At 41.1% G+C, this 22,006-nt stretch overlaps 2 protein-coding genes across 4 annotated transcripts in view; one reads left to right on the forward strand and one right to left on the reverse strand.

The window, feature by feature from the left end:
* Positions 1-3,083, forward strand: part of smap1 (small ArfGAP 1) — a 108,011-nt gene extending 104,928 nt beyond the window's left edge. For all 3 annotated transcript variants that reach the window (XM_069886158.1, XM_069886159.1, XM_069886160.1), the window contains one exon: positions 1,307-3,083. In XM_069886158.1, the coding sequence (XP_069742259.1) occupies positions 1,307-1,441 (135 nt within the window). In that variant the 3' untranslated portion in view covers positions 1,442-3,083. The remainder of the gene's footprint in view (positions 1-1,306) is intronic.
* Positions 3,084-3,567: 484 nt separating this feature from the next.
* b3gat2 (beta-1,3-glucuronyltransferase 2 (glucuronosyltransferase S)) overlaps positions 3,568-22,006 on the reverse strand; it is a 32,696-nt gene continuing 14,257 nt past the window's right edge. The window contains exons 3-4 of the mRNA XM_069886162.1: positions 8,534-8,682; positions 3,568-3,863 (exon numbers count right to left, since the gene is read on the reverse strand). Of these exons, the coding sequence (XP_069742263.1) occupies positions 3,777-3,863; positions 8,534-8,682 (236 nt within the window). The 3' untranslated portion in view covers positions 3,568-3,776. The remainder of the gene's footprint in view (positions 3,864-8,533; positions 8,683-22,006) is intronic.

Raw genomic sequence — 22,006 nt, forward strand, 5'->3', positions numbered from 1 at the left:
GTGAACCGGTGCGGACTCGAAAGGCCAACATGGCCTGTTTCCGCTCCGTAAATGGTTATATGGTTATGGTTAAGTATTCGGAAAAAAAAGTTAGGCACAAGGCTGTGCACTGGAGGGCCTGTACTGTGCTGTAGGTTTGTATGATCTTTTATGTCTATTCATTTGGATTTGGAAGGCCCTATGTCTAAATTAATAAATTAAAATTTAAATGTGTGGTGTTCCACTTTGGGAGGTCAAATATGAGGGGAGAATTTACAGTGAATGACAGGACTGCCAGATGCATTGCTGTAAGGTCACAGCTTCCTGAAAGTGGCAATGCAAGTGAATAGAGTGGTCAAGGTGGTGAAAATAATATTTGTCATCTTCAGTCAGGGCACTGAATACAAAAAGTCATGGAAGACATGGAGCTGAATAAAACATTGATTGGTCATAGTTGGAGTATTGTGTGAAGGTGTGGATGTTGCATTACAGGAAAAGCAAGATGGCTTTGGAATTGATGTGCAAAAAAAAGTCACTGAGCTTGAAAATATTGTCTGGATTAGAGCTTCAAAGAGAGATTGGGAAAACTGATAGTTAAAGCTTCAACTATCATAGCCTTATTTTCTAGGCCATCAATTTTTCACTCTAACATTTTTGTGTCCCTTTTTGCACATTCTGTGTAAGTTTTACTCTTCTTTTCATGTGTACCTCGATTGTTTTCTCTCTCCCAGCACATCAGTTTTTTTTAAATTACATAAAGTTGTTGGTGACCATGTGAATATGGAAAGCCCTTTTGAAAGCTGAGGGAGATCTGATTTTTGAAAATGTTACAAGAGGTTTAGGTTTAGTGGATACAAAATCCAACAAGAAATTCCAGAGAAGTTTGTTAACCCAAGAAGTTAAGGGAATTATTCCCTCTTGGAAGGGCTAATCTGGATGGTATAGATCCATTTCAGACAGGGAAGGTAGGATAAAGATGTGGGGAAGAAGAGAATAGAGGGTCAGTTGATAAATGCAGAAGAGTCTCAGAAAATAAATACTTCAAGTGGTTGGGCTAAATGGCCTGTTTCTGTGTTCAGAGCAGGTAGATTTTTATTGGTTTATTGCAGCATTTATCATCCTGTGGACAGTGGATAACTGGTGGTCTATGGAAAAGACAAATACTCCAGATGCAATAAGGAAATTATATGTAAAACAAGGTTGTAAATATGATAACAAAAATTCTGTCTGTGGTAAGTAAAGGAAAACTTAGGGTGAGCTGCAGGTAAAAGAAAGTTGAGAACCACTGGTATCCATGTATGACGATTATGTCTCTCTGCATTCACAGATGAATCAGCAAATGGCAGGAATGAATATAAGTTGTCCAAGTGGTATGATGGGCTTCAGCCAACCTGCAAACACAATGGGCGGATGGACGGGCAGTTCTGCAGGTCAGACTCTCAGCACTCAGCTGTGGAAATGAAGTTGAGCTGATGCACCACCTTATCTGGTTAATCATTTTCAAATTGCATAACAGACTTAGTGTTTGATCTATGTGAAAGAAAGCTCTGTTTTGACTGCTACTATTACCTAGTTGATCTAGATCATTCCTGGCAGTCTTGTTTATTCAGTCCAATTAAGTGATTCCCTGGTTAAGCTATGGAATAGCAGTTTCACAACATTTTCTTCCCCATGTGTCTTTTTCTAAATTTAACCATTGCAGGCTGTCTGAGCAGTTTATAATAACTTGTGATGATATTGTGTGACATTGCGATTACTTGTACAGTTAGGGAAAGAGGAAGTCGACTCATTTGAGCAACCACCTGCTCTTCTGAGAAAAAATAATCCAGCAAAGGACCCTACAGATGAAATGTTATGAGCCAGTGTACATTAAATAATGTGTGTGTTACAAAGCTGTTCCTGGAATACCAACCTCGTTTGTCTTTGTCCCAACCATTAATTTTGTAATAATACTTTGATGTGGAACAAATAAAAGAAACAATAAATCTGGATGTTAGAATAAATTATATGAACTTTTGGTTGGGTTTTGATTCCAGGAATTGGAAATGACCCAGGCTTGAAATTGTTTATTGCTCTCTATCCCTGCACCAAGTTCATTAATTTGTTGTGTAAAGGCTTCACTCCCATAACTGAGTAAATGCATTCACTTTTTAAAAAAGTTATTAGTCAACTGATTGCCATAAATGCTTAAAGTCAAAGCAGTGCTAATATTGAAACACAAACTTCAAATCTCATTTGATATATTACCTCGTGCAAATGGACAAATGAGTAACATTTGTGTCCATTCCAATAAATGTTAACAAAGCTGAAATTCTCACCTGTTTAAAGGAAATATTCAGCAACGTTGCTAGAAATAATTGTGGGCGATTGCAAAACTAGGCTGTCTCAAAAACTGAGCAGCCAAAACATGTTCAAATGATGTGCCAAGTGATAACTTTAGGCCGTCATGAATAGTTCATGTGTAATGCAACAAAATGTTGCAGCATTGATTGAAATGATGTTGAGAATCCTACATAATTCTAAATTTATTTTAAGCTATGAGCCAATTGAATGTTTGCTTATGTTTTAAAAGGCTAGTGAAAGGAATATATTTAGAGTGCTTTATGATGCCCTTTATCACAGCAGTAACCTAAATGGGAATCTTGCTGGAGAAGGCAAATCTAGTGTAGTAGATAATGTTGCACCCACAAAAGTGGAGGACTGAGTTAATGAGAAGCACAAGATCCCAGGCTGATGGGCACAGATTTCACTTGCAAACCATTTTTTTTTAATTCCCAATTTATGAATTATTGATGTCAGTTATTTATATATATTTTAGCTGTATTGATATGTCTTAAAACACCCATTGTAATAGGAATTTTCTTTTGAAGCTGAGTGTTATGGCTTTGTTAAATATTAACTGCTGCTTTGTAACTAATATATAAAGAATTACCCATTCAGTGCACCAAATGTAAGCAGTTACTGTGTAGCACTTCTCAAGACATTAATTTTCCCTAGAGCTACATCCAGGTTTATTGCAGCTGTGTTTACATTTTATGGTGCCTAGTATAACAAATGTTATTTACCTGTATTAAATCAATTAAACCACTATCTATTGTGCATCATTTGTCTGGTGGAAGTATTTCATTTGCAATCCTGGCTTGAGAGTATTGACCTCTTTTACCTGAATCGTTAGTGTGAGAATGATTGAGGCTGAAATCTTGAGTTTAGAATATTACTTGAGTTGCAGATATTGCTTTTTTTTAAATAAAGATGTGAATGTAAGTACACTTATTTCATGTTTCCTTATGACATTGAAAGTGGCCTCAAAGCTCATTCTCTGTTGCTGGCCCACTTAGCAATCCCATTCTCTTATTTTTTTCAGTAACTAGCTCTCCTACTCACCCAAGGTTAATTTACAGTTCTTTATGATCCAACCAACCAGGTAAATCCTACGAGGTCACAAGAAGAATGTGAAAACACGACCATATTAGAGGTATGAATCAAACTCCAATCCATGCAGCTATAAGGTGGTAGTAGTGGCAATATAATTTGTATAAATGGGACAAGTAGATGTGATTCAATGACATAAGCAGGAGGATGCTTTTGTTTGGCACAAGTTTTATTGAAATACTATTAGACATGCAGATGAAGACAACTATTTGAAAGTGATGTGAATTGTTTTGATTTGAGAAGTGCCCCAAATGATCAGCTTTTCCTTCCAGTTACTGTATCAGATTGTTTGTTCAAACTGTTTAGCTGAAGGTTCTCTGGGACAGGTGCTGAGCTCCCTGCACTCAATGTTCTGAGAAATGATTCTATACTTCAATGTGAATTACATCCTGGTTTTGTTTAGGCTCAAAAACGAGGTTTGCCTTTTCGGTCCGCGTGTGCCAAACAAGGACCTAAAATGTAAAAAGAATAATTATTTTGATGTCTTTTCTGAAAAAAACTTTGCAATTAACCTCTTTCCTTATAGCTCTGGAACATGTATTCAGATTAATTGACTATCCAAAGCTACTTTAAAAATTCTAATGGAGTCTGGCCATACTATAACTTCACACAGGGCAGTGAAGATCACATATGCTACTTTTACAAAAATTATCATTCTGTCTTTTCCGTGGATATAATTTCTCAATCAAACCCCTTAAATATCCATAACCATCTCTGATCTAAAAACAATTGCAATGATTCCAAATTCAAATCAAAAATCCATTTTTAGGGGGCAGGTTACTTTATTTCTTCATTGGTGATTCAAGTGCTTATCCAGATGCATTTTAAATGTTGAGATTTAAGATGCAGATTAAGCAGGGCAAACTACAGGGAAAATCACGCTGCTCTCCATTGCAGGCAAAATCTTCGCTAGGATTCTACTAAATAGAATAATACCTAGTATCGCCGAGAATATTCTCCCAGAATTACAGTGCGGCTTTCGCGCAGAGGAACTACTGACATGGTCTTTGCCCTCAGACAGCTCCAAGAAAAGTGCAGAGAACAAAACAAAGGACTCTACATCACCTTTGTTGACCTCACCAAAGCCTTCGACACCGTGAGCAGGAAAGGGCTTTGGCAAATACTAGAGCGCATCGGATGTCCCCCAAAGTTCCTCAACATGATTATCCAACTGCACGAAAACCAACAAGGTCGGGTCAGATACAGCAATGAGCTCTCTGAACCCTTCTCCATTAACAATGGCGTGAAGCAAGGCTGTGTTCTCGCACCAACCCTCTTTTCAATCTTCTTCAGCATGATGCTGAACCAAGCCATGAAAGACCTCAACAATGAAGACGCTGTTTACATCCGGTACTGTACAGATAGCAGTCTCTTCAATCTGAGGCGCCTGCAAGCTCACACCAAGACACAAGAGAAACTTGTCCGTGAACTACTCTTTGCAGACGATGCCGCTTTAGTTGCCCATTCAGAGCCAGCTCTTCAGCGCTTGACGTCCTGCTTTGCGGAAACTGCCAAAATGTTTGGCCTGGAAGTCAGCCTGAAGAAAACTGAGGTCCTCCATCAGCCAGCTCCCCACCATGACTACCAGCCCCCCAACATCTCCATCGGGCACACAAAACTCAAAACGGTCAACCAGTTTACCTATCTCGGCTGCACCTTTTCATCAGATGCAAGGATCGACAATGAGATAGACAACCGACTCGCCAAGGCAAATAGCGCCTTTGGAAGACTACACAAAAGAGTCTGGAAAAACAACCAACTGAAAAACCTCACAAAGATAAGCGTATACAGAGCCGTTGTCATACCCACACTCCTGTTCGGCTCCGAATCATGGGTCCTCTACCGGCATCACCTACGGCTCCTAGAACGCTTCCACCAGCGTTGTCTCCGCTCCATCCTCAACATCCATTGGAGCGCTTTCATCCCTAACGTCGAAGTACTCGAGATTCAGAGGTCGACAGCATCGAGTCCACGCTGCTGAAGATCCAGCTGCGCTGGGTGGGTCACGTCTCCAGAATGGAGGACCATCGCCTTCTCAAGATCGTCTTATATGGCGAGCTCTCCACTGGCCACCGTGACAGGTGCACCAAAGAAAAGGTACAAGGACTGCCTAAAGAAATCTCTTGGTGCCTGCCACATTGACCACCGCCAGTGGGCTGATATCGCCTCAAACCGTGCATCTTGGCGCCTCACAGTTTGGCGGGCAGCAACCTCCTTTGAAGAAGACCGCAGAGCCCACCTCACTGACAAAAGGCAAAGGAGGAAAAACCCAACACCCAACCCCAACCAACCAATTTTCCCCTGCAGCCGCTGCAACCGTGTCTGCCTGTCCCGCATCGGACTTGTCAGCCACAAACGAGCCTGCAGCTGACGTGGACTTTTACCCCCTCCATAAATCTTCGTCCGCGAAGCCAAGCCAAAGAAAAGAAGAAGAAAGCAGGGGATTGGAGTGCAAAGGGGTCCTTGGTGAGAAGGTTCAAAGAGAACCTCAAGACATTATAAATTTGTATTAGAAACAAGAATGTTGACTGCAGAGAGGATAGAACCACTTCAGGAAAACAGAGGAAATTTATGTTTGATGAAGTACTTTGCAATTGTTAACATCAAGCAAAAGGACATGGAGGGTAGTGAGAACAATGTGGAGAATGAGAGTGCTTGGGCATTTAGATCAAGAAAGAAGTGGTACTGGTCTTTTGAAGAGTATTAAGTACACACTTCCCCTAGACTTGATGGGGATATATCCCAGGTTATTAAAAGAAGCAAATATGGAGATTACTCGGGCCTGAAAGAAGATCTTTACATCCTTATTTAGCTCAGGTGAGGTTCCAGAGAACTGAGAGTAGCCAATGTACCTTTGTTCAGAATTTAAACACATTTGGAAAGGCATTGCCTTACAAATTTGTGGGTATTTTTGAGGAGTTGACTATGAGGTTCTTCATGGTTGGCTGATCCAGAAGGTACAGTTGCATGGTTCCATGATGAAAGGACGAGTGTGAGGTGCTGCACTGTGCGAGGTCAAAGTGTACATTAAGTAAATGGCAGGATTCTTAACATTTAATAGACGGTCTTGGTTTCAAAGTTAAAATTCATTGAAAGTGGCCACACAAGTAGGTAAGGATGGTAAAGAAGGTTAACGCTATGCCTGCCTTCAATGTGTGGGGAATCAAGTGTGAAAGTAAGAAAGTCTTGTCTGCTGTGACTTTTGCGTTTCAGTCGCAGCTGTAAAAACAAACCTTTGGTTAGGCTGAGATTGCGATATTGTGTGCAATTCTAGTTGTCTTATTAGAGAATGGGCCTGGAAACTTTGGAATGCTACAAGAGATATTTACCAGCATGTTTCCTGAATTAAAGGGTATGAAGTATATGAAGGAGGACAAACTTGGGTTATTTTCTCTGGAGCATTGGAGGCTGAGGTAGATTATAATAAGATCATGAGAGAAAGAAACTTTACAAGGATTTAAAAAGAAGTCACCTACGAGAGCATATGGGGTTTAAGGTGAGGGGTGGAAGTATTTTACCGAGAGATATCCTTGGAACAGGATGCAAGGGGTAGTGTTAGAAGCAGATATGTCAGTAGTATTTGAGGAGGCTTCTTTTAATTAGACACATGCAGATATGCATGGAATGAAGGGATGTAATTGACAAGCAGAGGACATTTAGTTGATTTGGCATTGTGAGATAAAGGGCCTGTGCTGTGTCATTCTATGTAGATTAACCATCTCCTTAAGCAGTGGGGTCCAGTTTGCAACCACTCGAGGTTAAGAAAAAAATTCCTTGGATCCCTTTCAATCATCTTTATTCTCAGCTTAAACCTATGCACTTAGCTTTTAAATTTTTGTGTTATGGGAGTTCTTTTCTCAGTAGTCACCTTATTTGTATCAAATATCCCAACATCCTGGTAAAACTCCTGCACCTTCCTAATGTGGAAAACAGAATTGCACACAATACTCCAGCTGTAGTCTAACCAAAAATATATAAAGTACCCTGATCACCCTGCTCTTATATTCTAGGTCTACAATAACCTTAAATGCAAGTTTAGTGAACAAAAGGAGAGCAAAAAAACAAAATTGAGTTTTCTTGAAGATCAGAATGATCAGTTATATATGGAACCACAAGAGATTGGGAAGTTGTAGGTCAATGAGCCTGACATCGATAGTGAGTGAGAAACAGGTACTGATTAGGGATAATCAACATGGCCCTTGTGAGTGACAAGTCTGGACCTGGAAATACGATGCATAATTCCTTGAAAGTGGCATCACAGGTAGGTCGGGTCGTGTAGAGCTTTTGGCACATTTGCCTTCAAAAATCAACTATAGGAGTTAGGATGTTATGGTGAGATTGTATAAGACATTGGGGTATTGTGTGCAATTTGGTGACTGAATTTAGGAAAGATCTCAGTAAGATAGAAAGAGTGCAGAGAAAATTTACAAGGATGTTGCGGGGATTTAGGGAGCTGAGTTGAACAGATTAAGACTTTATTTCCTGGAGCATAGAAGAATGAGGAGAGATTTGGTAGAGTAAATGCAAGCAGGCTCTTTCCACTGAGGTTATGAGAGACCTGGTTATGAGGTTAGAGGACATGGATTAATAGTGAAAAAAGAAATATTTGAAGGGATCCATGAGTGGGAACTTCATGCAGAGAGTGTGGAACAAACTGTCTACATGCTTTATTTTGTCATATGAGAAAAATAAGGGTAGGTACTTGGATGGATGCAGGTCAATGGGACTATGCAGAATAATAGTCTGGCACAGACTAGATGGGCAGAAAGGCCTATTTCTCTGCTGTAATGTTCCATGGTTCTATCATCATCATACTCTGGTCCATAGTTGGTTTGGATAGGTTGAGTTGTCTGAGATCATATGGAAACTTTGTCAAAGGCCTTACAGAAGTTCATACAGAGAACATCAATTGCCTGTGGAAACTTAACTTTTCGGGACTGAGACAAATGATCAGACAGGGAAAGGCTGGTGCTTTTACCTGAGAGGTCCAATTGTATCTTCTACTAAAGACTGTGCAGTTTCCTTGAACACTTCCACACTGATCCTTTCCAATACTGAATCAGCAAAAAAATAACTAGCAGAGAGAGCTTTTGCACAAAATTTATAATACAAGGAGTCATACCTTGGTGCAGTTAGCAGCTTTCGGCTCAAGTTCTTGGACAGTTGTAATTTGTTTCAGAAAGTCTGACTCTTGCATCCCAGGCTGCGATCCACCCCGCTTGAAGACAGCATTAGGGTTTGAGAGAATAACTTTCAAATTCACAGCAAATCCTATTTGAAAACAAATTGGGTTGGTTAGGTATCCTGCCTTTTATAGTTTTATATTTCTTTATCAGATTACCCTCAGCCTCATACCGATTAAAATAATGTATACCTTTACCGCCATATCTACTTGTGCTTAAACATTCAGGGAACTATATGGTTTATTTGTTAGTTCAACACTTGTTGTGGATAGTTTGATTACCTGGAATATATATCCATAGAAGTCTGTCATGCCTTTTAACTCATCTTCTATGCTATAACTTTCAAAGTGGTTACAACCACTTCGAGATCTGTGAATGACTCACAACAATTGTGATAAATAACAATGAATCAAAATTATTAAAGTGTGAACGAAAATGTTGAACTTCAACCAATGAAATCTTTTTTAAAAAAATCACAATCTCATGTGTTCAATGCTTTAAAAATAAGTAACATTTGCTACATTATCAACATGATATTGAATAATCAAAAATAACTGATCTACTGTGATTACTTTAGAATTGGCAGTATGTGCATTGGATTTTTAGAAGGAGAGTGTATGAGAGTACAAACAAGGAGCATGTACAAGGTACATGGAGGGGGATCTGAATTGCTTTTATATAATGATTTGTGAGGAGCTGGAAGTCAGAATAAAAGCAGTTTTGAAAATGAGGTTATCAAGTTTGACTGTGCTTACAATAACCTTAAATGCAAGTTTAGTGAACAAGACAGGTGAGGTGAGGATACGATTACAACACTTGAAAAGCTAATTACAGTACAATATTAAGCTGGAGGTGGAAAGAATAAATTGGGAGCACCTGTTACTGGGTAAATCTGCCATGTGGGAGTCATTTAAAGACCAATTGGACAGAATTTAAGACCAATCAATATCTTTTGAGAGGTAAAAATTGGAGAAGACCTTTGAAATATTAAGGAATCTGGGAAGAATCATGAGGGCTAAAAGGGTCTATGAAATGTTCCCGGTAAGACATTGAGGATAATCCCAAGCATTTCATAGATTTAAAAACAAGAGTGTAACTAGAGAGGTTAGGGCTACTCGAGGACAAGGTATTAAGTGAGTAATTCACCAAGGAGAAGGACAATGGTGAGATCGTGGAGGTGATATCAGGAAGGTTGTCTTCATGAAGGTACAGTGCCTCTTGAAGAACATTAAAGTGGATGAGATCCCAGAATATCCACTTTAGTCTTACACAAGGTCAGAAGAATAGCCAATGTTGTTCCTTTGTTTAAGAAGCTCGGCGAGGATAATCCAGCAAATTACACAACTGTAGCTAATCAAGTGATCAAAGAACAGTATCGACTCTTCAGCCCATGATGGTGTGCTAACCTACAATTTTTACTTCTTTGTGCCAATCTAAGAGACATTTGTTCCAGGCCCCCACCAGTCTGGGTAAAACTCTTGCATCTCCCTTAATCTTTCCTCCACTCTCCTTGAACAAATGTTCTCTCGGAAATGATGCCCTGGGGAAAATGTGCTGGCTGTCCATCCCATATGCCCCTCATAATTTTCTATACCTCCAGCAAGCAAGGTCACCTCTCATCCTCTGTTCCCCGGAGAGAAAAGCCCTCATTCAGTAAATGTTGGACACATCCTCCAATCTAGGCAACATCTTGGTAAATGACTACACCCTTCCTATAATGAGGTGATCAGAATACAATCGAAGGGTTAGGGTTTGACCGCCTTTTGCTTTACCTGGATATTGCATGTCCTTCTGAGTTTCTTCAGAAATTTGATACACTGTTCGAGTTTTATGGACCTGCAACATTTCCTTGTGGCTCTTAAACTCAATGCCTCAACTTATTAAGGCCAGCACACCATGCGACTTAACTACCCTGTCAACTCATGCAATAACCTTGATAGATCTTATGGTCTTGGACCCCAATATCCCTCTACACTGTTAAAAATCCTGACATTGATCATATACTTTGCCTTCAGGTTTGACTTCAAAAGTGCATCATTTCACACTTTTTTCCAATTTAATCTGTCACTTCTCCACCCAACTCTGCATCGTATATTCTATTATAACCTACAAAACACTTTAAACCAGTGGTTTTCAAACATTTTCTTTCTACTCACATACTACCTGAAGTAATCCCTATGCCAGAGGTGATCTGTGATTAGTAAGGGATTACTTCAGGTAGTATGTGAGTGGAAAGAAATGTTTGAAAACCACTGCTCTAAACTATCCACAATATCTACCTTTGTGTTTTCTGCAAGCTTGCTGAATCCCTCCCCATATCACAATCAATAGGTGCCCCAACACCAATCCTTGGGGTACCCCTCTGGTCACTAACTTCCAGCTGGGATCATAGCCTTCCACCACTACTACTATCCTGTCTCCTATGAGCCAGATAATTTCCTATCCAAATTATCAACTTACCATGACTCCAATGCATCAACACCTGAATCAGCGAACCATAAGGAACCTTGTCAAATGCCTTATTGAAGTCGATGTGGACAACAGCCACTGCCATACTCTCACCAACCACCTTTTTTTTTAAAAATCAAATTGATAAGACATAATCAGTACCTAATCTGATCATGACTTTTCAAATGTGCATAAATCCAATCACCCAAGAATCCTTTCCACTAATTTTCCTACCACTAATGTGGGTCTTATTGGCCTATAACTTGCTGGATTTTTTTTTAAACCTTGAACAAAGGTATATTACTAGCCACTCCAATCCTTTGGGATTGTCATGTCACTAGTGAGGATGCAACTATATATTTGTCAAGATGTCAGCAATCTCTTCACTTGCATCTTTCAATAATTGGAGAAATATCCCAGGAGACTTGTCCACCTTGATACTCTTCAAAAGACCTAACCTCTTGATCTCAAAATCCCCTAACTTGTGAGCCTTCTCCACATTATGCGCCCTGTCACTGTCCTCCTCAGTAAACCCAGATGCAAAATACTCATTTAGTACCTTGACCATTTCCTCTCTAAGATAAATTTCCCCTTTTGTCTTTGTCCTATGCCATTCTCTTGTTTTTAATGCAAATATAAAGTGCCTGAAGCTTTTCTTTAATCCTCCTCACCAAGGACTTTCCATTGGACTGTTTTGAACATAATACCCTGCTTGAGCGCTTTGCTGCAATCGTGATGTTCCACCAGGGCCTTGTCTGTCTGCCCAACTTGCCTAAGCTGACTAAAACACTAATCACAGCTGCCAGTGTTTAGCTTATATCCCTTGAAACCCAGCACCAGCCTACTCAATCTGATAGCTCAGATCCCTGAGTCCTGGCAACATCCTCAAATCTCTGCACCCACCCTTCCAGCTTGACAACTCTCCTAAAGAAGAGAGCAAAATGAACACCTTACTCCAAATGAGGCCTCACCAACATCTTGTACAACTGTAACATGACTTTTTAACTTCTTAATACACTGATTGTTGAAGGCCATAGCTTTTTTGATCATCCTTTCAGTCTGTGATGATATTTTCAATGTACCTGTATTCTAAGATACCTCTGCTCTTCCACACTTCCCAGATCCTACCCACTTTAGACCTGCCAAAATACACCTTACACATCACTCTATTTTATTGGCCACTCCTCTGCCTACCTGTCCAACCAATTGTGATCTTGTTACAACCTTCACTCTCTACAATTGCAGACCCAAACTTGCTGATAATGCTATGAATGTTTTTATCTATTCTAAATCATTGATATAGATAACAAACAGCAATGGGCCCAGCACTGAACCCTGTGCCACACCTCTCGTAACAAGCCTCCAGTCTGAAAAACAAACTTTCAGCATCACCCTCGACTTTCTCCCAAGAAGCATACTGTGCTGAACCTTAGTAAATGCCTTGCTAAAATTCATATTGGACTATAGTTCTACCCTTGTCAACCTTGATCATATTTTCAAAAGACATGACCTCCATTTACAAGTTCTAATCAGCGTTCATCTATCCAAGTACATGTATATCTTCTCTCTCAGAATACTTATCAACCATAGATATTAGGCTGAATGATCTGTAGTTCCCCAAGTTTTTCCCTGTATCCTTTCTTGTATAAAAACACATTTAGCACCTCACCTGTATTTAATAATGGCTCATAAACCCCAGCCAAGGTACTTACCTGCAGCTTCGTCTCATTTCTCACAGTGTGATTGGACATAACTGATCAGGCCCAGGATATTTGTCTACCTTCAAACACATCAGGACCTTTAACTTCACCTCAATTGTCAAAATATATGATCACAAGACATTACCATTGACTGCCCCAAGTTTCCAAGTCCTTGTGTCTTTTTGCATGGTAAAAACAGAGGACAGATACTGCTTGACCTGTAGCTCCATATTAGAGTTGACCACTTTGATTTTAGAGGGGTCCTATGTTTTTTTTCCTTTTATGTACTGATAAACTCTCTTGGAATTCTCCATGTTATCTGCCAGAGCTATCTCCTTACCCCTTTTTGCTTCCAGATTTCCTTTTATAGCCTGCTCCTCAGTTCCCAAAACTCCTCTGTGTATGCACTTGATCAACCTGGGCTGCTTGTACCTACCCCAAGCCTCCTTCTTGCCATTGAAGGGAGCCTGAATTTCCCTCATCATCCAAGCTTTCGTACGTTTCCAGTCTGACCCTTGTATCTAACAGGAACATGCATGCCCTTGCCTCTTGTCAACACTCTTAAAAACATTTGATTCTCCTTGCATTCTTTTTTCAAAGAATCTGTTCCAATTAACTCAAGCTAATTCTTGTAACTCAGCCTTGCCCCATTTTTTATAACCCAAATTTTAACTCCAGGTCCTGCCGCTCTCCATAATTAACTAAAACCCTAATGGCTCATCCATGAACACGCCACCCACTCGCCCTTCCCAATTTTTTTTTAAATTACAACACAGCTGCCCACTTACATTCAATTAGACTACAATCCCGAAAGTTTTGGAGGATGGGGGGGAAACCAGAGAATCTGGGGGAAACCTAAACAGGGCTTGAGGAGAACGTACAAACTTGCAGACAGTGCCAGATTTGAACCTGAGTTGTTGGAATAGCATTGAATTAACCATGTGACCCCAATTTCTCAAGACTAGATTAAGCCTTGCCTTCTCCCTTATAGGCCTTCTACATATTGCCAGGGAAACTTTCCTGAACACATTGGACAAATTCCACCCTGCCTAAATCTTTCACACTACCCAATGAATGCTTGGAATGTTAAAAAGCCCAACTATGAAAAACTTGTTTGACTGGCAGCAATCTCCTAGCAAATTTGCTCCTCAAATATGCCTCCTTTTTAATCCTTGATGACCTTGCTCATCACCTAAGACTGTAGAACTAAAGAACATTACAGATCAGAAACAACCCTTCTAATCTGTGCCAAACCATTTTTGATTGCCTCATCCCTCTGACCTTCACCCAATCCATAGCCCTCTATACCCCTCCCATCCATGTACCTGTCCAAATTCTTAAATGTTAAAATTGAGCACACATCTACCACTTCAACTGAAAGTTCATCCCACCACACTCTGAAGAAGTTCCTCTTAAACTTTTCCCTTTTCACTCTTAGCCCATGTCCTCTGGTTTGTATTTCACCTAACCTCAGTGGAAAAAGCCCATCTACATTAACTCTGTCTATCCCCCTCATAATTTTAAATACCTCCATCAAATCTCTGATTATTTTACACTTCAGGGAATAAAGTCCTAACATGTTTAACCTTTCCCTATAACTCAGTTCCTGAAGTCCAGGCAACATCCTCTGCACTCTCTCTAACTTATTGATACATTTGCTGCAGTTTGATGACTAAAACTGCACACAATATTCAAAATTTGGCCTAACCAATGTCTTGTACAATGTTATCATAACATCCCAGCTCCTTTTCTCAATAATATAATTTATGAAGGCCAATATGCTTAAGGCTCTCTTTACAACCCTATCTACCTGTGACACTACTTTCAGGGGATTATGTATCTATATTCCCCGAATCCTCTTCTTCCGCACTCCTCAGTGCCCTACCATTTAATGTGTTTGTCCTTCCAAAATGCAACACCACACATTCGCCTGCATTAAATTCCATCTGCCATTTTTCCAGCTGATCTAGATCCCTCTGCAAGCTTTGAAAAATTTCTGGGCTATCCACAATGCCTCCAATCTTAGCTGAAAACTTGCTGATCCAATTCACCACATTATCATCAGATTATTGATATAGATGACAAACAACAATGGTCCCAGCACTGATCCCGAAGGCATACCACTAGTCACAGGCCATCAGTCTGAGAAGCAATAACTACCCTCTAGCTTCTCCCATTGTTGAATCCAGTTTACTACTTCATCTACCCAGCATCTGAACCTTCCTAACTGAATTCACTTGTGGGAACTTGTCAAAGGCCTTACTAAAGTCCACGTTGACAAGATCCACATGAACTTTCCTGGTAACCACCTCGGAAAAACACGGTAAGATTGGTTAAACACGACTTACCACGCACAAAGCCTTGTTGATCTAATCAGTTTCTGGCTATACAAATAAGTGTAAATTCAACTTAAATTTAAAAAATTTAAAATTTATACATACAGCACAGTAACATGCCATTTCAGCCCACAAGTCCACAATAACCAACCCCGGTACGTTTCAAATGGTGGGAGGAAACCAGAATCTCCAGGGATAACCCACGGAGACATGGGACAAACTCCTTACAGGCAGCATGGGATTTGAACCCACTGGCGCTGTAAATGTGTTGCACCAACTGTGCCACTCCTTACAATAACTCAATTCCAAAAAAAACTTTCTAATAATTTTACCTACTACTGACGTCAGGCTCGCCGGCCTACAATTTCCAGGGTGACTTTTGAAGCCTTTTTGAAACAATGTAAGCTATCCTCTAAGCCTCCTGCACCATACCCCTGGCTAGGGACATTTTAAATATTTGCCAGAGCCCCTGCAATTTCTACACTTGCCTCCCTCAAGGTCCAAGGGAATGTCTTGTCAGGCCCTAGGGATTTATCCACCCTTATTTGGTTTTCAAGCTGTCCTCTACACTCAACTTAAGTATTCCCTATGCCATAAGTGCTCTGTGATTAGTAAAGGATTAAGGTGGCATGTGAGTGGAAAGATAAAGGTTTGAAAACCACTATTTTAATCATACCTAATTGACTAGTTACGTGCATGGTTTCATAACTCCAAAGGAAATGGGCCAATGGCAATTTTTCTCAAGCAAAATTCTTTGGCTTGGCTTCGCGGACGAAGATTTATGGAGGGGGTAAAAAGTCCACATCAGCTGCAGGCTCGTTTGTGGATGACAAGTCCGATGCGGGACAGGCAGACACGATTGCAGCGGTTGCAAGGGAAAATTGGTTGGTTGGGGTTGGGTGTTGGGTTTTTCCTCCTTTGCCTTTTGTCAGTGAGGTGGGCTCTGCGGTCTTCTTCAAAGGAGGTTGCTGCCCGCCAAACTGTGAGGCGCCAAGATGCACGGTTTGAGGCGTTATCAGCCCACTGGCGGTGGTCAATGTGGCAGGCACCAAGAGATTTCTTTAGGCAGTCCTTGTACCTTTTCTTTGGTGCACCTCTGTTACGGTGGCCAGTGGAGAGCTCGCCATATAACACGATCTTGGGAAGGCGATGGTCCTCCATTCTGGAGACGTGACCCATCCAGCGCAGCTGGATCTTCAGCAGCGTGGACAGCGTGTTACTGAAAATATTTCAGTAACAATTGGGTCTACAGCAGTGATTCTCAACCTTCCCTCCCTCTCACATACCACCTTAAACGATCCCTTACTAATCGCAGAGCACTTATGCCATCTTTCTTCTTTGGCTTGGCTTCACGGACGAAGATTTATGGAGGGGTAAATGTCCACGTCAGCTGCAGGCTTGTTTGTGGCTGACAAGTCCAATACGGGACAGGCAAACACGGTTGCAGCGGTTGCAGGGGAAAATTGGTTGGTTGGGGTTGGGTGTTGGGTTTTTCCTCCACTTATGCCATAGGGATTACTTAAAGTAGAATGTGAGTTTATGGGGGTAGTTTGAAAATCACTGCTTTAAGACAACAAGCACTTCAATCTCTAATCTTTGTAGGTTCCATGACCTCACTGCTTGTTTTCCTTACGTCCTATAACTCTGTGCCCGTTTTCTAAGTGAATACTAATGAAAAAACCATTTAAGATCTCTTCTTCCCTCCTCCCCCCATTAAGGTACAAGAAGTACAACCAAACCACAAAGTACAACACACAGAGAATTTATTAGAGTCACGCTAGTGGGAATGAGCAGTAGTTAGGGTTGGGTAGACAAGGTCACTTCCCTAATACTGTTGAACCTTATTCAAGGTACAAGGTTACAGAGTACAAAATTTAAGGCATTTTTGCTCTATATGGTTAAGTAACCATTCCTTTGAGGGTATTGTTAAAAGCTGAGGTGTTACAGTCAGTATTTGCTGATTTCTAAAGTCAGGAAAGTGGTTATCATTGATTGGCTTTCTATATGTACATGACATAATTAAAAGATGTGAATTCGTGGCTTGACATAATTCTGCAGGCTTTTGGCATTTCCATATTTTTGGGTGGGAACCCGTTTATGAATGGGCTGCGTCTGACAGCTCGTTATGTGTAATGCCCGCCATTGTGTACAGAGGGCCAGGAGATGCTGGAAGAGGTGATAATGGATAGTTGTCTGGAATGTTGTTTGTTGCACCTAACCTGTCGGGGGGGGGGGGGGGGGGGGGGGTCCCAATCCCAATCCCAATCCCAATCCCAATCCCAATCCCCATTTCTTATAAGTCACAGCAATCATTTCAAAGTCTGCTCCACCTTTCATAATAGTTCTAATTGTTTCTAAGTATCCAACATCTTAACTCTATTACACTTATACACAGCACATTCATTTCATGACATTGTCAACCAATACCACACAACCACTCACCACTTCAAGGAGACTAATTTTGTGCCTTACTATCTTTTTCCTCTTAATATACCTGTAAGAAACCCTTAGGAATTTCCTTCACATTGTCTGCCAAAGCCACCTCATGTCCTCTTTTAGCCATCCTGATTTCTTTCTTGAGATTTTTTATACTCCTCAAGCATCTCATTTGTTTGATGTTGCCTATTCCTGCTATACACCTCTCTCTTTTGAACTAGATCCCCAATATCCCTTGAAAACCAAGGTTCCCTATCCTCGCTAACATTGCCTTTAACCTTGACCTGAACACAAAAACTCTGTAATCTTACAATTTCACCTTTGAAAGTCCTCCACTTACCTCGCAAATCCTTGCCCGAAAACAATTTATCCCAATCCATGCATTCTAGATCCTTTCTCATTTCCCAAAAATTGGCCTTTTTCCATTTTAGTATCTCAATTCAAGGCCCAGATCTATCCTTTTCCATCATTAACTTGAAACTAATGGTATGATCACTGGACCCAAAATGTTCTCCTACACATCTGTCTCGTTTCCTAGTAAGAGATCCAGTATTGTACACTTTCTAGTTGGTGCTGCTATATATTGATTTAGAAAACTTTCCTGAACTCATTTGACAAACTCCAAGCCATCCAGTCCTTTTACAGTATGGGAGTCCCAGTCAAAAGTTTAAAATCTACTATCACAATCTTGTGTTTCCTACAGCTGTCTGCTATCTCTCTGCAGATTTGTTCCTCCAATTCTCACTGACTATTGGGTGGTCTGTAATACAACACCACGTGTGTGTGGTCGTACCATTTCCGTCCCTCAGCTCCACCCATAGACCCTCAATAGACTAGCCTTCTGGTCTGTTCTGCCGGAGCACAGCTGTGATATTTTCCTTGACAAGCAATGCTACTTCTCCCCCTTTCATCCCCTCCACCCCCACCCCCACCCCCCACTTCTATTGTGTCTAAGGCAATGGAAGTATGGAACATTTGAGTCCTACCCCTCCTGCAACCAAGTTTCACTAATGGCCACAATGTCAAAATTCCACCTGCCAATCCACATATTCCGTTCCTCTGCCTTTCCCTCAATACTTCTTGCATTGAAATAGATGCACCTGAGAACACATTCCACCACATACACCCGTTGACATGGTACGTGCAATTTTCACATCTTTTCCCTGCTCTGGCCCTCTGGTTCCCATACCCCTGCAAATCTAGTTTAATCCCCAGGAGCACCACTAGCAAACCTTCCTGCAAGGATAAAAGTAAAACACAAAATTCTGTGGACACTGTGGTTGAAGTAAAAACACAGAATGCTGAAGAAACTCAGCAGGTCAAACAGCGTCCTTTATGTAGCAAAAGCAAAGATACAGGACTGACGTTTCAGGCTTGTCCTTCATCAAAGTATGAGAAAATTCTGAGTGTCAGAATAAAAGAGTGGGAGGGGAGGGAGAAGGGGGGGTGGCAGGGCAGGAGATGATAAGGTGGAGAAGGGAGGGAGGGAAGGCAGGTCTGTGTAGGTGAAAGAACTGGAACGGCAGGACATGGGGGAGGGGAAGAAAAGGCAAGCAGGTTTAATGGAAAGCAGTGAAATCAGTGTTCATGCCATCTGGCTGGAGGGTGCCCAGATGGAAAATAAGGTGTTCCTCCAATATGCAGGTGGTCTGGGTGGGACACAAGGCCATAGACAAACATGTGAACTTGGGACTGTGACCCGGAATTGAAATGGTTAGCCACTGAGAGGTTGTTGTGGTTGTGAACAGAGAGGAGATGCTGAGTTAAGTGTTCTCTACATCAAAGAGACCAGTCACAGACTGGGAGATCATTAGGTTACCACTCCCTGCCACTCTAGCTTAAACCCTCCACATTAGCATGAGTGAACTTCCCCGTGAAGATATTGGTTCCTCTCCAGTTCAGGTGTAACCTGTTCCTCATGTGCAGGTCCCACCTTCTCTGGAAGAGAGGCCAATAATTCAAATCTCAGAATCTATTGAGCTCCCTGAACTCATTGGCCAGTACACACCTTCCTTCCTATCCATGATTTTGGTACCATAGTGGATCACAATCTCTGCTGCTTTCCCTCCCCTCCCAAACTGTCTGGTTTTGGCACCAGAAAGGAAATCCTGTAGACCCTTTTGCAGCCACAGACACACCTAATGAACCACTATAGTTCTCCCTGACTTCGCCCTTCCTCACTGACATTCCGAGCCACTGACCTGGTTGCTTCTGCTACCCTTTGATAGGTAATCACCTCACACCCCAGCAATATCCAAAGTAGAATACTTGATAATGAGGGGAATGGCCAAAGTGGTTGTCTTCACAAAAATCACTGAAATAACTTACCTGAAATGCAAGGGATCCCAAGAGCCTAATAAAAAGAGGAATTAAAGAAATGTAACTGAATGAGGGCAGCATGGTTTGTGCTGTGGTTAGTGCAATGCTATTGCAGTGCCAGTGACCCAGGTTGGAATCTGTCACTATCTGTATAAGCTTGTACACTCTCCCTGTGTGGGTTTCCTCCCACCTTTCAAAACTTATGGGGGTTGCAGGTTAATTAGGAAATTTGGGTAGCGCTGGCTTGTGGACTGGAAGGGCCTGTTACAATGTCCAAATTTAACTGAAAGCCAACAAACCCTAGGGCCACATAATCAGCATCCTAAAGTAGTAAAAGAGGGAGAGCTGGAAATAATTAATGCATTAATTATAATTTTCCAAAATTCCACATATTGTGGATGAAGTCCTGCAGATTGGAGGATGATAAATGGAACACTGTGATGTAATAGGGAAGGAAGGAAAGATAAAGCAAGGACCTCCAGATTAATTTGCCTAACACCTGGAGTAGGGATAATGCTGGAGTCTAACACAAAATGTAAAATTATTGGACACTCCAAATATTTCAACAAGATTGGACAAAGATGGACTTTTGAAAGCAATATGCTTGACGAACATCAAGGAGGTTTTTTTGAATAAGTGACTGATAGAGCAGAACCTGTAGATGTGATGTTTTCATAAGCCTTTTAAAAATGATAAGTGTACAAAATTAAAGCACAGCTTACTAGGGTGACATACTGACATAGAGAAAAACACTTTTGACAGAAAGGAAACAGAGTAGGATCCTTGTCGTAGCAGGCAGGGAGTCATAAGCTACCATGAGGATCAGCGGTTAGGACCCAGCTAGTCACATTGTACATTCATGTTTCTGGATGAGGGAACTCAAAAGTACTATTTCTGAATTTATCAATGACACAGAACTAAGTAGGATGGAGCACTGTGAGGCAAATGCAACGATGTTTTAAGGAAGTTCAGGCAATTACATATGAATGGGCAGATGCAATAGGTTAAGGTGAATTTACTTTGGTATGAAAAACAGACCGGAAAAGTATTATTTAAATTGATGATAGACTGGGAAAAGCTGACGTATAAAGAGATTTGTTATCCTTGTACATCAGCCACTGAAAGCAAACATGGAAGTGCAGCAAGCAGTTAAGGCAAGTGGTGCATCAACCTGCATTGTGAAAGGTTTGGAATTCAGGATATCCTGCTACAGGGCCATGGTGAGATCATACATACTGAAGGAAGAATGGACTTGCCAAGGATGATGTGCACAGGACTGATTTCTGGGATGCCTAATAAAGCCTCAACATTTCACCTGTACTTTCAAGTTCTATCCTTCTCAAAATGAATGTTAGCATTGTCTTTGCCTTTTTTAACAACAGACTTTACATGCAAGTTAACCTTTTTGGGCATCTTTGTGAGGACTCCCAAGTCCCTCTGATTCTCTGAGCTCTGAACTCATTGTACATCCATGACAATACATTTTTCCAGTCTGTATTCCATCTGCCATTTCCTTGTCCAATCTCCTAACTTGCCTTCTTGCAGACTCTGTCCTTCTTCAACTCTAACAACTCCTCCTCCTGGTTTTGCAAACTTGGCCACAAAGCCATCATGTTTGTCATCCAAATCACTGACAATATAATGTGAAAAGAAGCAGTCCCTCGCACCAAGCCAGAAAAGGCCCCTTTATCGTCACTCTCTTCATCCTGCAAGTCAGCCAATTTCTATTAATCCCCATACCTTTCCTGTAATACCATGGGCTCCTAGCTTGCTTAGCAGCCTCGAATGCAGCACCTTGTCAAATGTCTTCTGAAAATCCAAGTAAACAACATCCACCAACTCTCCTTTGTCTGTCCTTCCTGTTGCTTTCTCAAAACAATTCTAACAGTTTGTCAGGCAAGATTTCCTCTTTGGCAAACCATGCTGCCTTCAGCCTATTTTACCCTGTGCCTCCAGGTCCCCCAAAACCTGAATAATAGATTTCAACATCTTATCAGCCAATAATTAGGGTGGCATGGTTAGTGTAGCAGTTAGCACAATGCTGTTACAATGCCAGCGATTAGGACTGGGGTTCGAATCCCACGCTGTTTGTAAGGAGTTTGCACATTCTCCCTGTGTCTATGTGGATTTTCATCTACCATTCGAAACATACCAGAGGTGTAGGATAATTGGG

Source organism: Narcine bancroftii, chromosome 6, assembly GCF_036971445.1.
Source record: "Narcine bancroftii isolate sNarBan1 chromosome 6, sNarBan1.hap1, whole genome shotgun sequence".
In the NCBI taxonomy this organism is placed as follows: domain Eukaryota; kingdom Metazoa; phylum Chordata; class Chondrichthyes; order Torpediniformes; family Narcinidae; genus Narcine; species Narcine bancroftii.